The sequence below is a fragment of the Penicilliopsis zonata genome (assembly GCF_001890105.1).
Source record: "Penicilliopsis zonata CBS 506.65 unplaced genomic scaffold ASPZOscaffold_27, whole genome shotgun sequence".
NCBI classification, from domain to species: Eukaryota; Fungi; Ascomycota; class Eurotiomycetes; order Eurotiales; family Aspergillaceae; genus Penicilliopsis; species Penicilliopsis zonata.
The window spans coordinates 172,059-188,248 of NW_019208933.1; the positions used below are offsets into that span (position 1 = coordinate 172,059).

The 16,190-nt window shown below is 49.6% G+C and overlaps 6 protein-coding genes across 6 annotated transcripts; 3 read left to right on the plus strand and 3 right to left on the minus strand.

Annotated features, from left to right (window-relative positions):
* Nucleotides 1-44: 44 nt before the first annotated feature.
* ASPZODRAFT_105007 (hypothetical protein) lies at nt 45-2,084 on the minus strand (the record flags this gene model as incomplete). Its single annotated transcript, XM_022720878.1, has 8 exons — nt 1,747-2,084; nt 1,654-1,695; nt 1,363-1,602; nt 942-1,308; nt 785-837; nt 433-670; nt 260-382; nt 45-205 (listed from the first exon to the last, which is right to left on the minus strand). Exons 1-8 carry the CDS (start codon nt 1,939-1,941, stop codon nt 45-47), a joined length of 1,419 nt encoding a protein of 472 aa, XP_022577098.1. The 5' UTR covers nt 1,942-2,084.
* A 1,082-nt stretch (nt 2,085-3,166) lies between these two features.
* On the minus strand, nt 3,167-4,671 carry ASPZODRAFT_162178 (hypothetical protein; the record flags this gene model as incomplete). The annotated part of the gene is made up of 4 exons (XM_022726562.1): nt 3,167-3,595; nt 3,649-4,019; nt 4,080-4,339; nt 4,388-4,671. 4 exons carry the CDS (start codon nt 4,669-4,671, stop codon nt 3,167-3,169), a joined length of 1,344 nt encoding a protein of 447 aa, XP_022577099.1.
* A 531-nt stretch (nt 4,672-5,202) lies between these two features.
* ASPZODRAFT_29129 (hypothetical protein) lies at nt 5,203-6,242 on the plus strand. Its single transcript, XM_022728168.1, has 2 exons — nt 5,203-5,913; nt 5,958-6,242. The coding sequence occupies exons 1-2, from the start codon at nt 5,239-5,241 to the stop codon at nt 6,168-6,170; spliced, it is 888 nt and encodes a 295-aa protein (XP_022577100.1). The 5' UTR covers nt 5,203-5,238; the 3' UTR covers nt 6,171-6,242.
* A 383-nt stretch (nt 6,243-6,625) lies between these two features.
* On the plus strand, nt 6,626-8,832 carry ASPZODRAFT_147227 (hypothetical protein; the record flags this gene model as incomplete). Its single annotated transcript, XM_022725243.1, has 4 exons — nt 6,626-6,698; nt 6,758-7,021; nt 7,078-8,027; nt 8,086-8,832. The coding sequence occupies 4 exons, from the start codon at nt 6,626-6,628 to the stop codon at nt 8,830-8,832; spliced, it is 2,034 nt and encodes a 677-aa protein (XP_022577101.1).
* Nucleotides 8,833-10,582: 1,750 nt separating this feature from the next.
* ASPZODRAFT_125317 (hypothetical protein) lies at nt 10,583-13,973 on the minus strand. Its single transcript, XM_022721424.1, has 8 exons — nt 13,941-13,973; nt 13,602-13,878; nt 12,832-13,549; nt 12,232-12,772; nt 11,824-12,168; nt 11,268-11,765; nt 11,017-11,202; nt 10,583-10,947 (listed from the first exon to the last, which is right to left on the minus strand). The coding sequence occupies exons 1-8, from the start codon at nt 13,955-13,957 to the stop codon at nt 10,710-10,712; spliced, it is 2,820 nt and encodes a 939-aa protein (XP_022577102.1). The 5' UTR covers nt 13,958-13,973; the 3' UTR covers nt 10,583-10,709.
* ASPZODRAFT_170077 (hypothetical protein) lies at nt 13,940-16,040 on the plus strand (the record flags this gene model as incomplete). The annotated part of the gene is made up of 4 exons (XM_022726919.1): nt 13,940-14,288; nt 14,420-14,519; nt 14,640-15,222; nt 15,244-16,040. The coding sequence occupies exons 1-4, from the start codon at nt 14,158-14,160 to the stop codon at nt 16,038-16,040; spliced, it is 1,611 nt and encodes a 536-aa protein (XP_022577103.1). The 5' UTR covers nt 13,940-14,157.
* Between the last annotated feature and the right edge of the window lie 150 nt (nt 16,041-16,190).

Sequence of the window (16,190 nt, forward strand, 5' to 3'; positions counted from 1 at the left end):
GTGTAAGAGCAATTGAAGGAGAAGAAAGTCTTTGGATGCCCATATCAAGAAGTGCGACGGACAACCCTAACCGGCAACCCCCTCTTCGGCCTCAACGTAAAACTAGGCAGGCATTCCATTTCAAAGCCAGGTTCAAGACTAAGATCGTATCGTCGGAAGAGCGTAGCGAGCGTCAGGGTCATGATGAGCATGGACAGCCCTTGCCCTGTGCCCCATCCATCAGTGTATCACCCGGAAATGCATGGTTCAAGAGACTCACCTATACAACTTCTTGGGCCGTACGAGAACGGGAAATAAGAGCCTTTAATCTTGACTTGACCCGGTCGCCACCGCTCAGGGTCGAATCTATCCGCATCTTCCCAGAGGGTGGGATCTCGGTGCACTGATGTGGTGAGTATAAAAGAAAACATCCGCATTCACTTTCTCACTGACCAGCAGGATTCCACAAAGCAAGAGTCGTGTTGGCAGGGAGCACAACTCCGTCGATCTCGGAATCGACAGGACAAGTGCGGAATGTCCCAAAGCCGGTCGAGCGATACCTCATCGTCTCTTTCAGGACCATGTTCAGGTATGGAAGCTCGACCTGGTCAAGCGACGGAATGGCAACACCAAAAGGTATTTGCGCGTCGACCTCTGCACGCAGCTTTGCGAGGATGTCGGGATGTCGAAGCTGTCACTTCTATCAGCAATGTACTGCGTTGTATCCCGTTGGGAAGCGCGTACGACTTCATAGACGAAGAATGACATGGTATGGGCTGTCGGGTCTCCGCCGGCAACAATAAACGTAACTATTTATCGTGAGGAACCTTGGCAGGATCGGAAGAGGAGAATAACATACTATAGTTGTCGCAAAGCTCCTTTGAGCTGAATGTGTAGCTCCCATCGGCTTCTCTCTGTCTGTTAAGGGCATCAGCATGCTGCTCATCGCTGCTCGAGCACACAGCAAACGTACTTGGCTAGGATCTCAAAGATCTTGCGACTCTGTTCACTGTGATTGGCATCCTGTCGGGCGTTTTGTACGGCTGTTGCCGCCATTGCCCTTAACTCGGCGATTGCCCGGTACATCTGTCGGGTTTTGGAGAGAATTGGGAACGTCTTGCGCAAGGGGAAAAGCCCACATTTCATCAACTCTGGGAGGATGGTCTCGAGGAGCCGCGAGATGCGACAGTCCGGCCCTTGACGTATGGCATGGAACCTTGCACCGTAGGCGACGGTGCCGACAAAGTCCAGCGAGAGAAGAACATGGAGAGAGGACAGCTCTACTGTGGTCTGGGCATCTGCTGCGGTGTCGATGTGCCGGATATAGTCCTAGAAGTCATAAGCACCATCCCTTCCTTGGAGATCCTCAAGTGATAGACTGACTGTGAGATGGTCAGCGAGTGCGGCATACTGCCCTTTGATAATATGTGGTTGAAATGCGGGCGCAAGCCTCTTCCTCTGCCTGTGCCACCGTTCATGGTCCGTTTGGAGGAACAAAGCATCGCCGCTCAGAGGCTTGAAGCCTTCATATTGTACGGCGGACTTGGGCCAGTTCATGCTGGCTATTTTCGATATCATTTGAGGGTTGCCAATATATATCACGCGGGAAAACGGGCCATTCCACTGCTCGCTGGTCAGTCCAGGTGTGAGAGCCTTGAGCGTGCGGAAACAGACTGTTTGAAACACATGGCCATATTGACGATTCCAAAGCAGCCACTGTATCTTCCGGTCAGATCGGAGACGCTATAGTCAGAGACAATGGCACACCTTGTCATACACGTCGTCGGCCATCGTTTGATCGAGATTGCCGAGCCAGAAGTTCGTGACTGGTGGCCCGGGGAACTGGCAACGAGCGTTGCGGTACCGGTATATAAAGCGTAAGAGGAGGGCGAGGACGGGGAGCAGGAGGGCAAACATGGCTCGGAGCATCGTGTACTCTGAAAACGAGAGGATCACAGCCATGATGAAGTGCACTGGGTCTTCAGTATAGAGGTCGAGTTCTGCACGCTTTATAACCTAGAATAACCTTGGCCTTCTTGCAGTAATGCAGTTTCCGTCGTCAGGTTATATACATATTAGAGCGCATTTCTTCCATCCCATCCTCTGCTGCCCTGGTCAGGCCGCGAGGGGGTTGATTGGCGGCCTTGAGCACTGGGGCCTCGGGATGTTGCAGTCACACAAGCTGTTGTTGGCTCTATTGGGCCTGTCTTGTCTTGCCTGAGAGTCCAGTGTGTTTGTTCATAGATGTCTGGCATTTGTCGCTACACTCAATGAGTATGTCGACGAGTTCTTCTCATCTCTGGCATGCACAGCCCTGTCTCACCTCTGTCCCTCGGTCTATATCGCCGCCGGAAACGAGAAAAGAAACGTTGCACGGCTATGGGAACCTGATTCTGGACGCCTTGTCTTCTCCCAGGTCGGATGCTTTCTGGACTGTCTGTCAGTGCTTCACCATGGTTACTGAATCGGATCTTTTAAGGCGCCGCCACGAGCCTTTGTTGGAATGTTTGATGGGATTGAGCCCATGGGTTTGAGTCGACAATTGAAAGGGTCAACGTCGTAGTATTGTTTGAGGAAGGAAAGCGTTGCACCGGATGAGAGGAAATTTTGAGAGGCTGGTGCTAAAGATCATATAGCTAGAGTGGTTATCTGTTGCCCTCGTAGTATTTAACAGGTCTTGTAGATGACTTAGACAGGACCAGTTTTTTCTGTATATCAATGGAGAGAGAACCATAGAGGGGAGCAAATTATATCTATCCTAGTGATTTAATAGGATTTTTTAGAGTAAAAGAGAAGGGATTCTATAGCTTTATAAGCCAATGTCAATCCTTTCTGCAGCCTCCATCTAAATTATAACTTTACTTCTATTATGATAGATTTTAGAAAGACTAATAATCCTCATGGTTTTTTAACTTAGACTATCATATTCTATAGGAAGACATGACAATCACCTCTATACAGTGACTTGGAGGTGTATAAGCTACCCTAGAGTATACAAGGACCTCTTATTTATTCACGCCTAGGCTACTTAAATATCAGTTCTAAGTCTGCTAGGCATCATAGAAGTGAATACTGGTTTAGGGAATTAGAACTTGATACACCCTACTTATATAGCTCCTATCACTAAGCATATTATGATGAATAGTCACTACTTTTGCAATGCCAAGTGGATTCAATCATAGCCAGGCTATGACTTCAATTTCCATCTAACCATACAAGCAACCAGAAGCACGCAAACCAACATGGCAGCCCAAGACTTGCCTGTGGTCGGCGGCTGCCGGTCCCTGATCGTACATGGCACAAAGTCCAGCACGATGCCTGTGCCCGCCATGCGACAGATACTGTCTGCCATCCGATCCGAAAACCACGGGAGAATATAGCGTGCAAGAAGCCGTCGAGACAGTCCATCCATGGTCTGCAGCCGGGTTGCCTGGCGGGAGAACTTATTGATCCTCACCAGACGGGGGGCCAGCGATCGCTGGAAATCATCCAAGGCGGCCGTGATTTCGTGTGTGGCCGGCTTCTCGTGTGCATTCACCAACGCTCGCAGGGCATTTGTTAATCCTGCAGCTGACTCAATGGACATCTGGGCGCCCTGGCCGATATTGGGCGTCATCTAGTCAGATGTATTAGAAGTAGGAAGTAAACCTTTAGGGGCAAGTGGCACACCTTGCTTATACTGTCGCCAATACAGACGATACGGCCGTGATGCCAGGTCTTGAATAGGTTTTCCTCCAAAGCCACCATACTGCAGGTCCGTCGGCGTGTCCATAGATCACCGAACCTGACGTCTTCCCAGATCGGAGAGGCGGCCAGTGACTCCCCCATGGCGAGCTTCTGCTCGGAGGAGAAGCGTGGAATATCAGGATACGTGTATTTCCGATCCATCTTCTTGACCACACACCAGTAGACGTCGCCCCCGCCGCCTGGAAATACCAGAATCACGTAGAGGTTGTTGCTGCGGAAGATGTTCTGGAACCCTTTGGTTGCTGGTGTCCCGCTGGAGATGCCGAACAGACCGCAGTATTCCGCATAGAGGCCTATACAGACGTACAGACATGTTAGTGACGCTTCGGGGGACTACACGTTGAAATCTTCACCTGCTTTCTCCTCCTCCGTCACCAGCCCGGCTGCCATCCGCCACATCTCGGACCGCACAGTGCTGTTCACCCCGTCGGCGCCGACCACCAGGTCGCCGCAGTAGATACTCCCGTCGCTGGTCTTGACCGAGACATCATCCTGGGTGGATTCGATGCTCACCACTCTCTTCTCGACATGCACGCGGCTTTTGTCTTTCAATCTTGAGTAGATGACTTCCAGGAACTGTCTTCGCTCGACACTTAAAAGGGGCAGTTGAAAGCTGCAAAATACTCGGTAAGAAGAAACAAAAAGAAGAGAGAGATCATACCGCTGATTCACTACTGTCGGAGCACGATTGCAGTATTGAAATCCATCAGGGAACATAAAATGAGCCAACTCGTAGCGTTGTCCGATTGTCCTCAGATGATCGAGTACTCCCAGCTGCTCCAGGACACGGGCCCCGTTGGGCATGATGACCAGGGAAGCGCCTACTTGGGGATGCACCTGGTGGTGCTTTTCAAGAACAACATAATCAATCCCTGCCAGGTCCAGGCAGTGCGCCAGGGTTAGTCCAGTGACAGAGCCTCCTATGATAATCACTTTAAATGGCATTTCCTTATTTTTCACTGTAGAATATGAGTTAGGGAGAAGGGAAATACTCTAGCTCAAATGTTTAGCAGCTTTGCATTTAGTTTAATGTTAACCTATAGACTTAGCATATAAGAGCCTCTGCAATGGCGGTGTGCCTTTGAACAATATAGCTTTATGTTGTGCTACCAAGACTAGTGACTATACAGTAGTATAGTATTATTATATAGCTCTCATATATTATTCTAAGCTCTTCATATTCAGTCCACTACCTAATATAAAAGTGCTAATATAGATTTAGCTATATATGTACAAACATCTGCTTAGACAGCAAGTGCAGCTGGATCAGTGAGATGGATGTTTCTATTGATTTCAATATTAGGACTTCTATATAAAGAGTAGTCAGTTTTGTATAGAATGCTTAGTGCTTATGTCTCTTCCAGTACACTCTTGGCACGGGGCGCCTTACCTGCTGTACTGCTAAGCTGCCGATCAATCCACCTGAGCTGATTCTCGTTGGTACTTAATCAAGAGCCTTGGGCTTACAGAGACAGACTACACTGTCCCAAAAAGCCGTTATAATCAGTCTCAATGAATGCTTTGGAACAATTATTCTATGGATTCCCCAAGCCGGCTCCGCATAAGCGCAGTAAGCCCCTGCAGGTGCTGTGCCTGGGCTTGCCACGCACCGGGACCGAGTCGTTAAGTGTGGCCCTGCGAACGCTGGGTCTGGATACATATCACGGCTGGGACCTGTTCTTCGAGCCCGACGGCGGCAAGCTGCAACATTGCCGGGAGCTGGTGCGGAGGAAATACCACGGCGCCCGCGACGGCGAGGTGCAGATCAGCAGCGCCGAGTTTGATGTTCTCCTCGGCGACAACCAGGCCGTGATTGACTCCTTACCGACGCTGTTCGCCCCGGAGCTGGTTGCCGCCTACCCAGACGCCAAAGTGATCCTCAACCTGCGCCGCGATATAGACGCCTGGCACCGCAGTATCGACAAGACCCTCGTCCAGACCGTCGACCAATCCTGGCTGCTGTGGGTGATACGCTGGTTCTCTGCAGAGTTCTTTTGGATCTATAGTCTGTATCTGGGCTATGGATTCCCGACTGTGTTTCGCAGCGTCACGGGCACCACGACAGATGGGATCCGGCGGAACGGGAAATGGGTCTATCGCGACCACTGCAACATGGTCCGTGGGATGGTGCCCAAGGAGAAACTGCTGGAGTGGTCTGTCGAGGATGGCTGGGAGCCTCTGTGCAAGGTATGCTCCAATTCCTTATACTCAAAGTCGATGCTGATGAGCAGTTTCTTGACAAACCCGTCCCCGATGAGCCCTTCCCCCGAACCAACACCCCGAGCAACTTTACGGGCTCTATAGATCGGCGCATCAATCAGTACTTCTTCCGAGCTCTACAAAATATGGTCCTGACCGCAGCTACCGTGGGCGGGATAACCGCCGTGGCTGTGATGTGGTGGCAGGACAGACTGGATGGTTTCTCAGTCACCAAGTTGATCTAGAAGATGGTGTAGTATTAAAGTATATACTCTGGAGAATATTAGAATATTGAAAATATAGAACCATAGACTCAGGGTTCATCTGTAGCTTGAAGCTCTTAATAGTCACTTGAACTGCTCGAGGTTGATGGTCAATAGATTAGAGGCTGATATCACTTCATCTATACCAAGAGGCTGGCTACAATTCAAGCTAGAGCTTAAGATGATTACTTGGTTATATTTCTATGTATAAGACCATCACTATGATCATATTATATTAAGAATCTCTTAGGTCTAAATGTATTAAATTATAAGCTGTATCAATTTGTCTTGCATAGTGTCATAATGACAGGCATATAGAAAGGTTCTAGAATTATCTTCTTAAAGAATATCACCTAGGAATAAGAAATCTCTCTGCTTTATAATATAATCCTATCCTAACCCTTCTCTTCTAGCCATTTCTTAATTCTTTTACTACCATGCGCGATTGTTGTATCTGCTGCGGCCTGCGTGTAGCCGACCAGCCTTCCTGGTTGGAGACATTCCGTGTGCGTATGTTGTTCCTGGTCCAGTTAGAGGGAGATTTACCTTGTCCTTATTAATCAAGGTAGTCTATTCCACGCCTGAGGGCGCCTGTCTGTCGGACATTGGACGTGGCAACTGGCGAGGGCTCAGCTATCCAGCCCCTGTCCACGATGGCCAGACGATTCACACTCGAGACTTCTTCTGGGAAGTGCAAGACAGCACGAAGACGGTCGTGCTCCTCCATGCCGGCTGCTGGACGCTTCTTTGTCAACATTTGGCCGATGCAGAGGTCCCTCTTTGCCTCGACCATCTGATGGAGATGTGTATACTGGCGCCTCCGCCAGACTGGGGTCTGATCTCCAGATGGCATCTCTCATATTAGATCTATAAGACTAAACATGGACAGACTCTCTCGATCCCCAGATCTTTGACAATCCCCCGGATCCATCCATCGTACCAACGATCCAACAGCTCACCCAGTCAGACACAGATCTCCCGTGTCTCGCGCGACCAGGCCATGCGGACTGTTTCAGTGTGCTGCCCCGGGAGATCATCGAGATGGTCCTCACACGGTTACTGGCGGTGGATGTGTTCCATCTGCGGCTTGCATCACGCACCCTGGGGAGCATCTTCTGGAGCCAGACCTTCTGGAAGAGCCGGTTCGCCGTGGATGGGGAGCGTGGCTTTCTCCACTCGGCGACAGCGAGGAAGAGTGCCGGCCAGATCAATTGGCGGCTGCTCTATCGCTGCACGAGTCCCTCGCGACTCTACGGCTCCTCCCTGTGGAACTGCAAACGCATCTGGGAGGTGAGCAGATGGTTCATTGTGACCCTGTCGATGGCGCGCAGAATCCCTGCAGCCCAGGCGTCGCCCGATGCCTTCCACTGGACCAACGTCCAGGGAGACGACCGCGATGGGGATCCCTGGAATTGTGTGCCTCTGGGGACCTACTTTGGCCTCCCTGTCGCCACGTACCGGATCGAGATCCCGCCAGATCTGGTGAGCATCACCGTCACCGTGATCAGGGAGAAGGATGTGACCTGGGTGACGGCTCTGCAGCTGTTGTCTGCCACCCATCCAGCAGTCTGTGTCGGGTACATTGCGCAGGCGCCCGAGATCCAACATTACACAGTCGCGCTTCCCTCTGCATCATCCTTCCAGGGCTTCGAGGTCGCTCTCAGCAGCGGTGGGATACGCGCTCTCCGCGTCTGCTCCCGCTCGACGGGCCTCTCGTCCTGGTTAGGGAATCCCATCGATGCCCGGGTGGCCCCCCAGCTGGAGCCCGTGTACCGGGCCTGTCTCACCCGCCGTCTGGTGTCCACAGGCGATATCGATGCTCTCCAGGTGACATGTAACGTGCGTTTTTCTCTTTCCCAGCGATGCGAGACTCGGCTGAATTGTAGATATTATACAGATGTATCGGGTTGTCGGCATCGGTATCGGGCAGCGAGATTCCTCACATCGCGTGGATTTCCGACAGCAGGCGCTCTGGCACCCGTGTGTTCCGGCCTCCAGCCTGTCTCTCAACGAAGACTCGTTTGAAGCCATTCCTGCCGCGCTGGGACCGGGCTATCACCCGCTGTACTGGGTGCTCTTTGGGGGGCCCGACGGACACGCCCTGCGCGAGCTGACCAGCCTTTCCTTCATGCTGTCCAGCCAGATTCCCTTTTACTATCTCCATGAGCCATGTCCACGGGTCGAGTTGCTCTTTGGGTATGAGCCGGTCTCCTCGCTGGGCGATTTGCCGCAAACGAGGGAGCGTCGGTCTCGACTCGCTGACGACCTCCCGGATCCCAAGTATGTCTTTCGCATTGATGGGCCTGGCGGCGAACGCATCGATGCTGTCTACGTCGCGGAGATGGCGGAAGGCAACAATAGACGGTACGCTGATGTCTGGGGGCCTCGCAGATACATGGTCTGTCACTACATGCTCTTGTTCCCAGCCACTGCTAACGGCCACATTCAGATCTCCACCAACCGTGGCCGCTTCTGCCGACTTGGACGACATCCAACCCGGTTTCGATCCCGGCAAGAGGCAGAAGCAAATGATGGCCTGTCGTTCACCAAGATCCAGACCACTCCGGGGACAACGATTGTTGGGTTTTATGCATTCAAGACCGCCGAGTGTTCTGTCTTACATCTAGGAGTGATCTCATCGTAGCAGGAACATAATTAGGGGATGCTAACACTCTACTGAATTTGTCAAGACAATGGTAGGGCATAATAGGGTTATTCATTCTGCAACATGAGGGCATCTAGCTGCGCCTTTGCTTCCATCAACTGACTCATAGAGCCCTCATACATCCGCCGCTTGTTCTCATATTTCCATCCACAGTGTTGATGAGAGCAATGTTTGATCTGTAGCCAGTGTAGATCGAGGCGACTCTCATTCCACTCCCAATCGGTCAATATATTTGTCCACAAATGGTCGACTGCCACCTCAAGAATCTTCAGTGAGGTTTTCCATGTTTCTCTGATGATTGGGTTTAGTCAATGTATGAAATCACGCAGACAGCAACACCGCCACACTGAGGTTGATAGGTGATAGACCACTAGCAATAAGAAAAGATAGTGAGATAGGGAGATTCCTTCTCGCCATGCTACTAGCATAGTAATTAATGAATTATCTAAGGATATCTAGTGGCAAAACTCAACTCCATCATATAATATCAGATGAGCTTAGTGGAATGGTGATAAATAAAGGCGAAGCTAAAGGGGAGTGGTCACACACCACTAGTCACCCCCTAATATATAATAAAATAATATTCACTTTATTTTAATATCTTAATTCCTGCCTTCTTCACTGGAAAGAAGTCCTGGAGCTTAAGGTATCAATACCTATTCACTATAGATAAATCTCTATTGAAATGATCAACATAGGATTCAGATGTCCTGATCAAGACCTACTCCAGTATTTAAACACGTTCAATTAGACAGCCTGGGGGCTCTACCCTCTATCTTTTCAACTATATAGACACTAGATAGTATAAGTCTAGTTCCACTCCAATGCATTTACTACGATCAAGTCGTATCCTTGATAGGTTCAGGTTAGCTGTGAAAGGCTATATAGCATAAATAACTAGTCAATAACTGTCAAAAAGACCATAATGACCTCTAGAAACCTGCAGCTATAATATCTATTATTAAATACTAGCTAAGTTACTTTAGGAGAATAAGATATTTAGATTCTAGAACACTATAGTGAGAAGTTATAAATGCCTAATGCCCCTAACTTTAGGAGAGTAATCTTTTCACTAATATTTAAAGAATCCCTTAGCATTGCACTTCCTCAAGTTGAAGCACAGAATAAATAAACAGTTATATAATTATAGCTATATTAGTCTAGTCTACTTACTAACTCTAGAATAACTCTCATCTCTAACATCTATATTCATCTATACTCATCGGCTAGCCACAACAACCAATCTTGGGATTGAAAGGCCGCTCCTTGTAAATACTCCCTATACGCCCTCTGAATCACCTGGTTAAATCTCTCTGCAGCATCCACCTTCCCCAGTTGTGTAAGTTTCGCCGCACACTCCTCCATCGTCAATAAAATGTAAGTTGTTAAACGCCCACACCAGCCATTCCATCGGCATGATGGAAGGTGGCCGACATTTTTGTTCAGGGGTTAGGTAGACAAGACTGTGAGGTTGGCTATAGTGAGTAGGAAGAGTGTAAAGAGTGGCAGAAGGATCAAGTGGTCTTAAATAGTATTGCTTAGCTGATAATCCTAATTAGGGCAGGATTCACTTTCAGACCAAAGAATCAGAGAAGCCACTGGCCTCATTCCATGTATTATGTACATGAGAGATTCCAAGCCCAAAGAGCAACTTGATCCCTTCAAGAAGGATATCTCAGGTTACACCAGCAGTGATGATAGTACCTATAGAGGTGTTATGTTAATTCAACTTGGTTCAATTTAGAGCACTAATCCTTAGTAGAAGAGCTATGATGAATAAGATAAACAATATGTCTTCGAAGCCAGACCCCTTTAGGCGTGAGGAGTGGAAATCATCTAGCAAGATTCACTGCCTCTTATCGCCAGAAGATTGGAATCCACTGATCATAATATTCTTCCTTTCCAAACTCCACTGCGAGCGGGTCCCTTTTTAGTAGATAAAACTCTGCTTCATCCCTCAGTCCTCTTGCTTGATCATCATCATATGAATCTTGTAGCAGTGCTTCAGATAGCTTGAAGAGCCCCCGCGCGTGCTCCGCGGGCATCATGTTGACATGAAACTTGGTGATATGGAGAGATTCACGTAAATGTTTACTGGAGTGTGAATGCCTATGAGTCAATGAAGGTTTTATAAAGTAATAAGAATAAGGGAAGTCCACATACACAGCTGCCTCCACCTTTCCCTGATCAAGACACACCACCCCCATTTTGTATAAGCATCCAGCGTTGAACGGATGCAATCTAGTCTGGTCTCCTCCGAGCCACAGATTCTGGGCCTCAATAAAGCTGGCCTCAGCTGCTTCGGGTCTATTTCTTCGCCGTTCAAGGATACCCAAGACGAAGTATGCGCTGTTGAAACAGATCAGCAACCGGTGGCTACTACCTATCTCTTGTAGGTTAATCCGAGAACTTACTAAGCCAGCATTGCCCAGTTGAGCGGTTTTTCTTGTCTGAACTCAGCAATTGCAATGTCGAGCAGCTCTTGCGCCTGGTCATATTGACCAAGATACACAAGACACCTGGCCGTATTCTTCTTTGTTAATGTTGGCCAATCCGTTCCGCTGCCCTCGCTGACATTCCAAGCAATCCATGTATTCTTCGACTTTTCAAGCCACGTCAAAGCCGTCTCATGATCATTGGCCGTGTTGTAGTTATAACCCAAGTTCTGTTCGAATCCACCTAGAAGCCCGCCTTTCAACGGCTTTTCTTTCAGTCGCATTTCATAGCCCTTGGTGTTGAGCTCAATGGCCTTTTGCACCTTCCCTGTACTCTCGTACATGCTGGCTTGGAGGGATAGCGTCCAGGCGGCAATATCTGTGGCCTTTTCTTCGTCCTCGAGTGCTTCTACAGCTAGCATAGTTACCCCACACACATCCTCAAGATCTTTGAGGGCGTTTATCTCGTAGAGATATCTGAATGGGTCACCAGGTTACTTTCAAATCAATACAGGATGTATAGGATGCCTCTCACCTCTGGCAATCCTTCAAAAGATCGCAGAATAGCGATGGCGCCTTGAAATTCTTCATGGCTCTCCGTTCTTCTTGGAACCTATCCACAAGACTGATTACATGTTGTAGGTAACGGTTACACTCAGCCCACTCCCGATATAGCTGGTTCTGATTCGTTTCATCTGACTGCTTGGGGAAAGCACGATGTACCAGCGCGGTTGCGTTTGCGAAAGCTTTCTGCCGTTCGTCAAGAGAAAGGAAATATCTAAACTGAGTCTGCACCATCCGATGACAAGAGAACAAGCGAGCATCCCTGTCACGTTTGATCAAGGCAAGGGTGAGGAGCGGCTCTATTGCCTCGGAGAATCTGCGCCAAAGTCACACCAAAGTCTGTTAAAAGATAAAAGGAACAGAGTCGAGCCGCTCATACCTAAACTCGTCGGTACAGAATTCCAGACCCTCTGGATGATTGCTGTCTTCAAAATCAAATAGTAGTTGTGGGATGTTTTCAGATACTAGGAACGACGCAATTCCTAGGAAGGCCTGGCTATCCTGTCCCAGAGCTGAGAATGAGAGATCCCACACAGCCTGTAGCTCAGACTGGTGAACGCGTCTGGGATTTTTCGAATAGATTCGCATGAACTCGGTGATGGACCAAGATCGGCGATGTATCAGGCCCGCCATATGCGAGATGGCCAAGGCATGGCCGCTCAGTCTCTGGGAAAGTTCAATGGCCGAGTCCCCCTCCGCTTGGATATCACTACCAATATTGTGCTTCAACAGAAAGAGTAGAAACTGGGAACCCGTCTGGGCATCCCACGATGTTATTTCCAAACCGGAAGTGGCAGGCTCATATGCCAAGGAATGGTTGCGGGTGGTAATAATTGCCTTGCCATGACTTGCCTCGGGCCAATATGGCATCAATAGATCGGTGGACTCTACATTGTCGTAGACCACTAGCCATCTACAGTCTTCCCATACGACGTTAAGCACAGGCAGAACATCCTCGATCAGTAGTGGAGTAACTTACCAGTCGACTGGAACCAATTCTGGACAAGGATCAGGTTCTCGTCGTGCAAGTTGGGTTGCGCTCCCTGTAACTTGAGGCGCATTGCGATATCGGTGAAGCTCTGTCGCAAAGACGCCGTCTTCTCACCATAGACCCAAAACACGGCGTCGTATTCGTCCTCCTCTATCTTCTTCTCAATGTATCTCGCTGCAATCGAGCTCTTGCCAATTCCACCTAGACCAAACAGAGCTATGGATCGGAAAGATGTATCAGTTCTCACCCGCCCTAGGACCCGGTCTATCTTCTCAAACGTCTCGACTCTGTCAAAAAACCGAGCGGTCTTTTTGCTTGGTAGTATCATGCAACGCACTGGCCGGACGGCTGGATCTGAGGAGCCGTGGCGACCCAAGCCGGAGGGGGACACGGCAATCAGCTTTTCAACGCGGGCGATGGTTTCAAGAAGCTCCTGGTTTGTAGAGGTGAATTGACGCTGAAGCAGGAGCCATGGATCCTCCTGTTGTTGATAAGTGTAGCGTTTATCTTCCTCACCACGCATAGACTTGACCGCGCCGGTGAAGAATTCCACTAGCTGAACCTGAATATCAAAGCATGCTTCTTTGATTTGTTCGCGATTATCCTTGCAGACAGCATAGTAGCTAATGAAGGCCTCTGCTTTATATCCCAGAGACTTCAACATCCGTGGTATTTTTGAAAGCGCCTGCGGATCTTGGGCAGTGAGCTATTGTGTTGTGAGTAAAAGAAGTAGTAAATACGGGCAATCCCATGCTCACCTCGAGAAGAACGCCAATGATGCCCCAAAAATAATCCGCTTGGAGACCTGGGGCCAGTTGGGTCTCAAATATCCGGGTAAATCTATGGAGGTGGCCGAGCGTCGGTCTAATCAAAGCAATCTCATGCGGACCAGTCCTCGCCGATTCCCCTCCCCACACATGTTTCTGGATCGAATCCCAAGACGTGATCGACTGTACCTGGACCAAGTCATCTGGCTCTAGTGATTTCTCACACTGCTCGATGGTTGCTTTCCATTGACGGTGAAAGAAGAGTTCCCTAGTGAGAAGTGTTATATTAATAAGGTAGGGAAGGATAATCAATAGGAGTTAGTAACCTACAGGTCTGAGGAGTCCATCGTGATGTGAGGAAAGTAAAAGAAAAATACAGCCTGACTTCTCAACAAGTTTAAAGGAGGGGTTTTTATACATGCATCACACGGTGTAACAAAGCAGGGAATACCGTGACATTACTACCTATCCAGGTTGTGTACCCCGCCCTCTATCTCTACCTTCCTAGCCTCCTGAAGGGTATGCCTATCTGATATATTATTGAGCCATGGTCGAGGCAGTCAAGGTTGAATACATTGGATGGGAGGATGACTTTCGATATGCCGAGGAGAAACAGCGGATCACAGAGCACATTCAAAAGATTGCAGCAGACAACGGCTTTACTCATGCCTGTGTGCAGTACGTCCATCCCAGGATCTGCTCTAGTCAATGGAGCAGAGATAGCTAACGAACCCCTTTCTGCAACGCAGAGACATGATTATGAGATACCGCTATCGATCCCAAGGACCCTGGATGGACGTACATTTCAGGCGAGCAGAATGGATCACAGACAGGCTGGAGAAGTATGTGTTTACAAGACTGTGGTTTAATGAGGATGGAGATCTCGAAAAGGGCCCCGAGCTCTTTGAGGTGGAAAGGGGTGGAATCTGAACTTGTCATACCATTCCAGTAGCCCTCTTAGAAGTCACTCTCAAATAACACCCCGCGTAAGCCAGTACGGAGTAAGACCGATGGCTGCCTAACTTCCAGCCAGCTACAGCCAACACATTAAAGCGAGAATTTCTCGACAGCGCAAATGTTCATATTGAATGTGTTTTGGTCCATATCCATAGAGGCCTCATGTCTTCACGAACCTACGCTCCTTCCCCGTCGACATTTACCGAGGATCCCGATCGATACCGAAAAAACGCCCTTCATCCTGTTACCATCGGGGATCTGTTTGAATGCGGGAGATACAGGATTGTCCATAAGTTGGGGTCAGGAAGTTTCGGCACCGTCTGGCTCGGCAGGGATAGAACGGAAAACAGATATGTCTCTCTGAAGATCTTGTCTGCCGACATCCCTCCTGACTGTAAAGAGCTTCGGATCCTACAGGAAATCACCGAGTCCACGGTGAACCACAAAGGGCGAGAATTTGTCCTTCAGCTTCTGGACCATTTTACCATCTGCGGCCCCAATGGCCATCATCTGTGTATTGTGGCCCCTGTGGCAGGAGACCGTTTGGCGAGAAAGCCCGGGTTGCCGTATAATTCGCTGGAGTGGCCTCGTATGATCGGTCTCCAGGTTGCAGAGGCCTTGGGGTATCTTCACATTTTGGGCATTGCGCATGGAGGTGAATCTTGATCCCATTCAGGAGGCTCCATATCCTATCCCATGAGAGAATACGGGCTCACTTGGGATGCAGATTGTTACACTTCCAATATTCTCTCCCAGCTTCTCCCGTTTGACGATTGGACCGAAGGAGAGCTCTATGATGTGTTGGGACCGCCCATCAAGCACCCAGTGCGTCGCTTGGACGGGGGGCCAAGGGGAAACAATGCTCCCGCGTACACAGTCGACCCGGCTGATATCGCAGCCCTGGAAGCTCGTTTACACACGGACCGGATTCTGCTCATCGATTTCGGAGCTGCGTTCTATCACCACGAACGCCCCGATCGGATCTACACGCCAGCTCCGTTTGCATCGCCCGAGATCGTCTTCGGCGGCGAGCTCACCTCCGCGGTCGATCAATGGGCATTCGGGTGCCTTCTGTACGAACTGTGTGCCGACCGCAGTCTTGTCAAATTGCTCTTCGGATGGAACAACGACGCGATGAAGGACCAGGTGGCCATGCTGGGGAAGCCTCCCGAGGCCCTCTGGCAGAACTGGGAGAGGAGGGACAAGTACTTCCATCCCAACGGAGCGCCCAAGGAAGCCCAAGGCAGGCGCCTGAAGGTCCGCCCACTCCCCCTGAAGCAACGGGTACGAAATCTGGAGAAGCCTCTCGGCGAACGCTGCTACGGAACAGGAGATGAAGCGCCACTTGCACCAGATCTCCAGAGCTTATATGACCTTCTGAAGAGAATCCTCATCTACGATGCCCGTTCTCGCCTCTCGTTTGAAGCAGTCAAGGCTCATCCGTTCTTCCGAGCACAAGGTTCTACTTGGTAGTGCACCCTAATGTGGCATTCAAGATATTTCGTTTATGCCATACTTACTTCTGTAATAAGTATGTAATCTCAATACGCCTTGCTGGAAACGGTCCTGGACGTGGGGACCGGTTTGACCCTGAGCTCTGATGGCATGATTCATCCACAACTG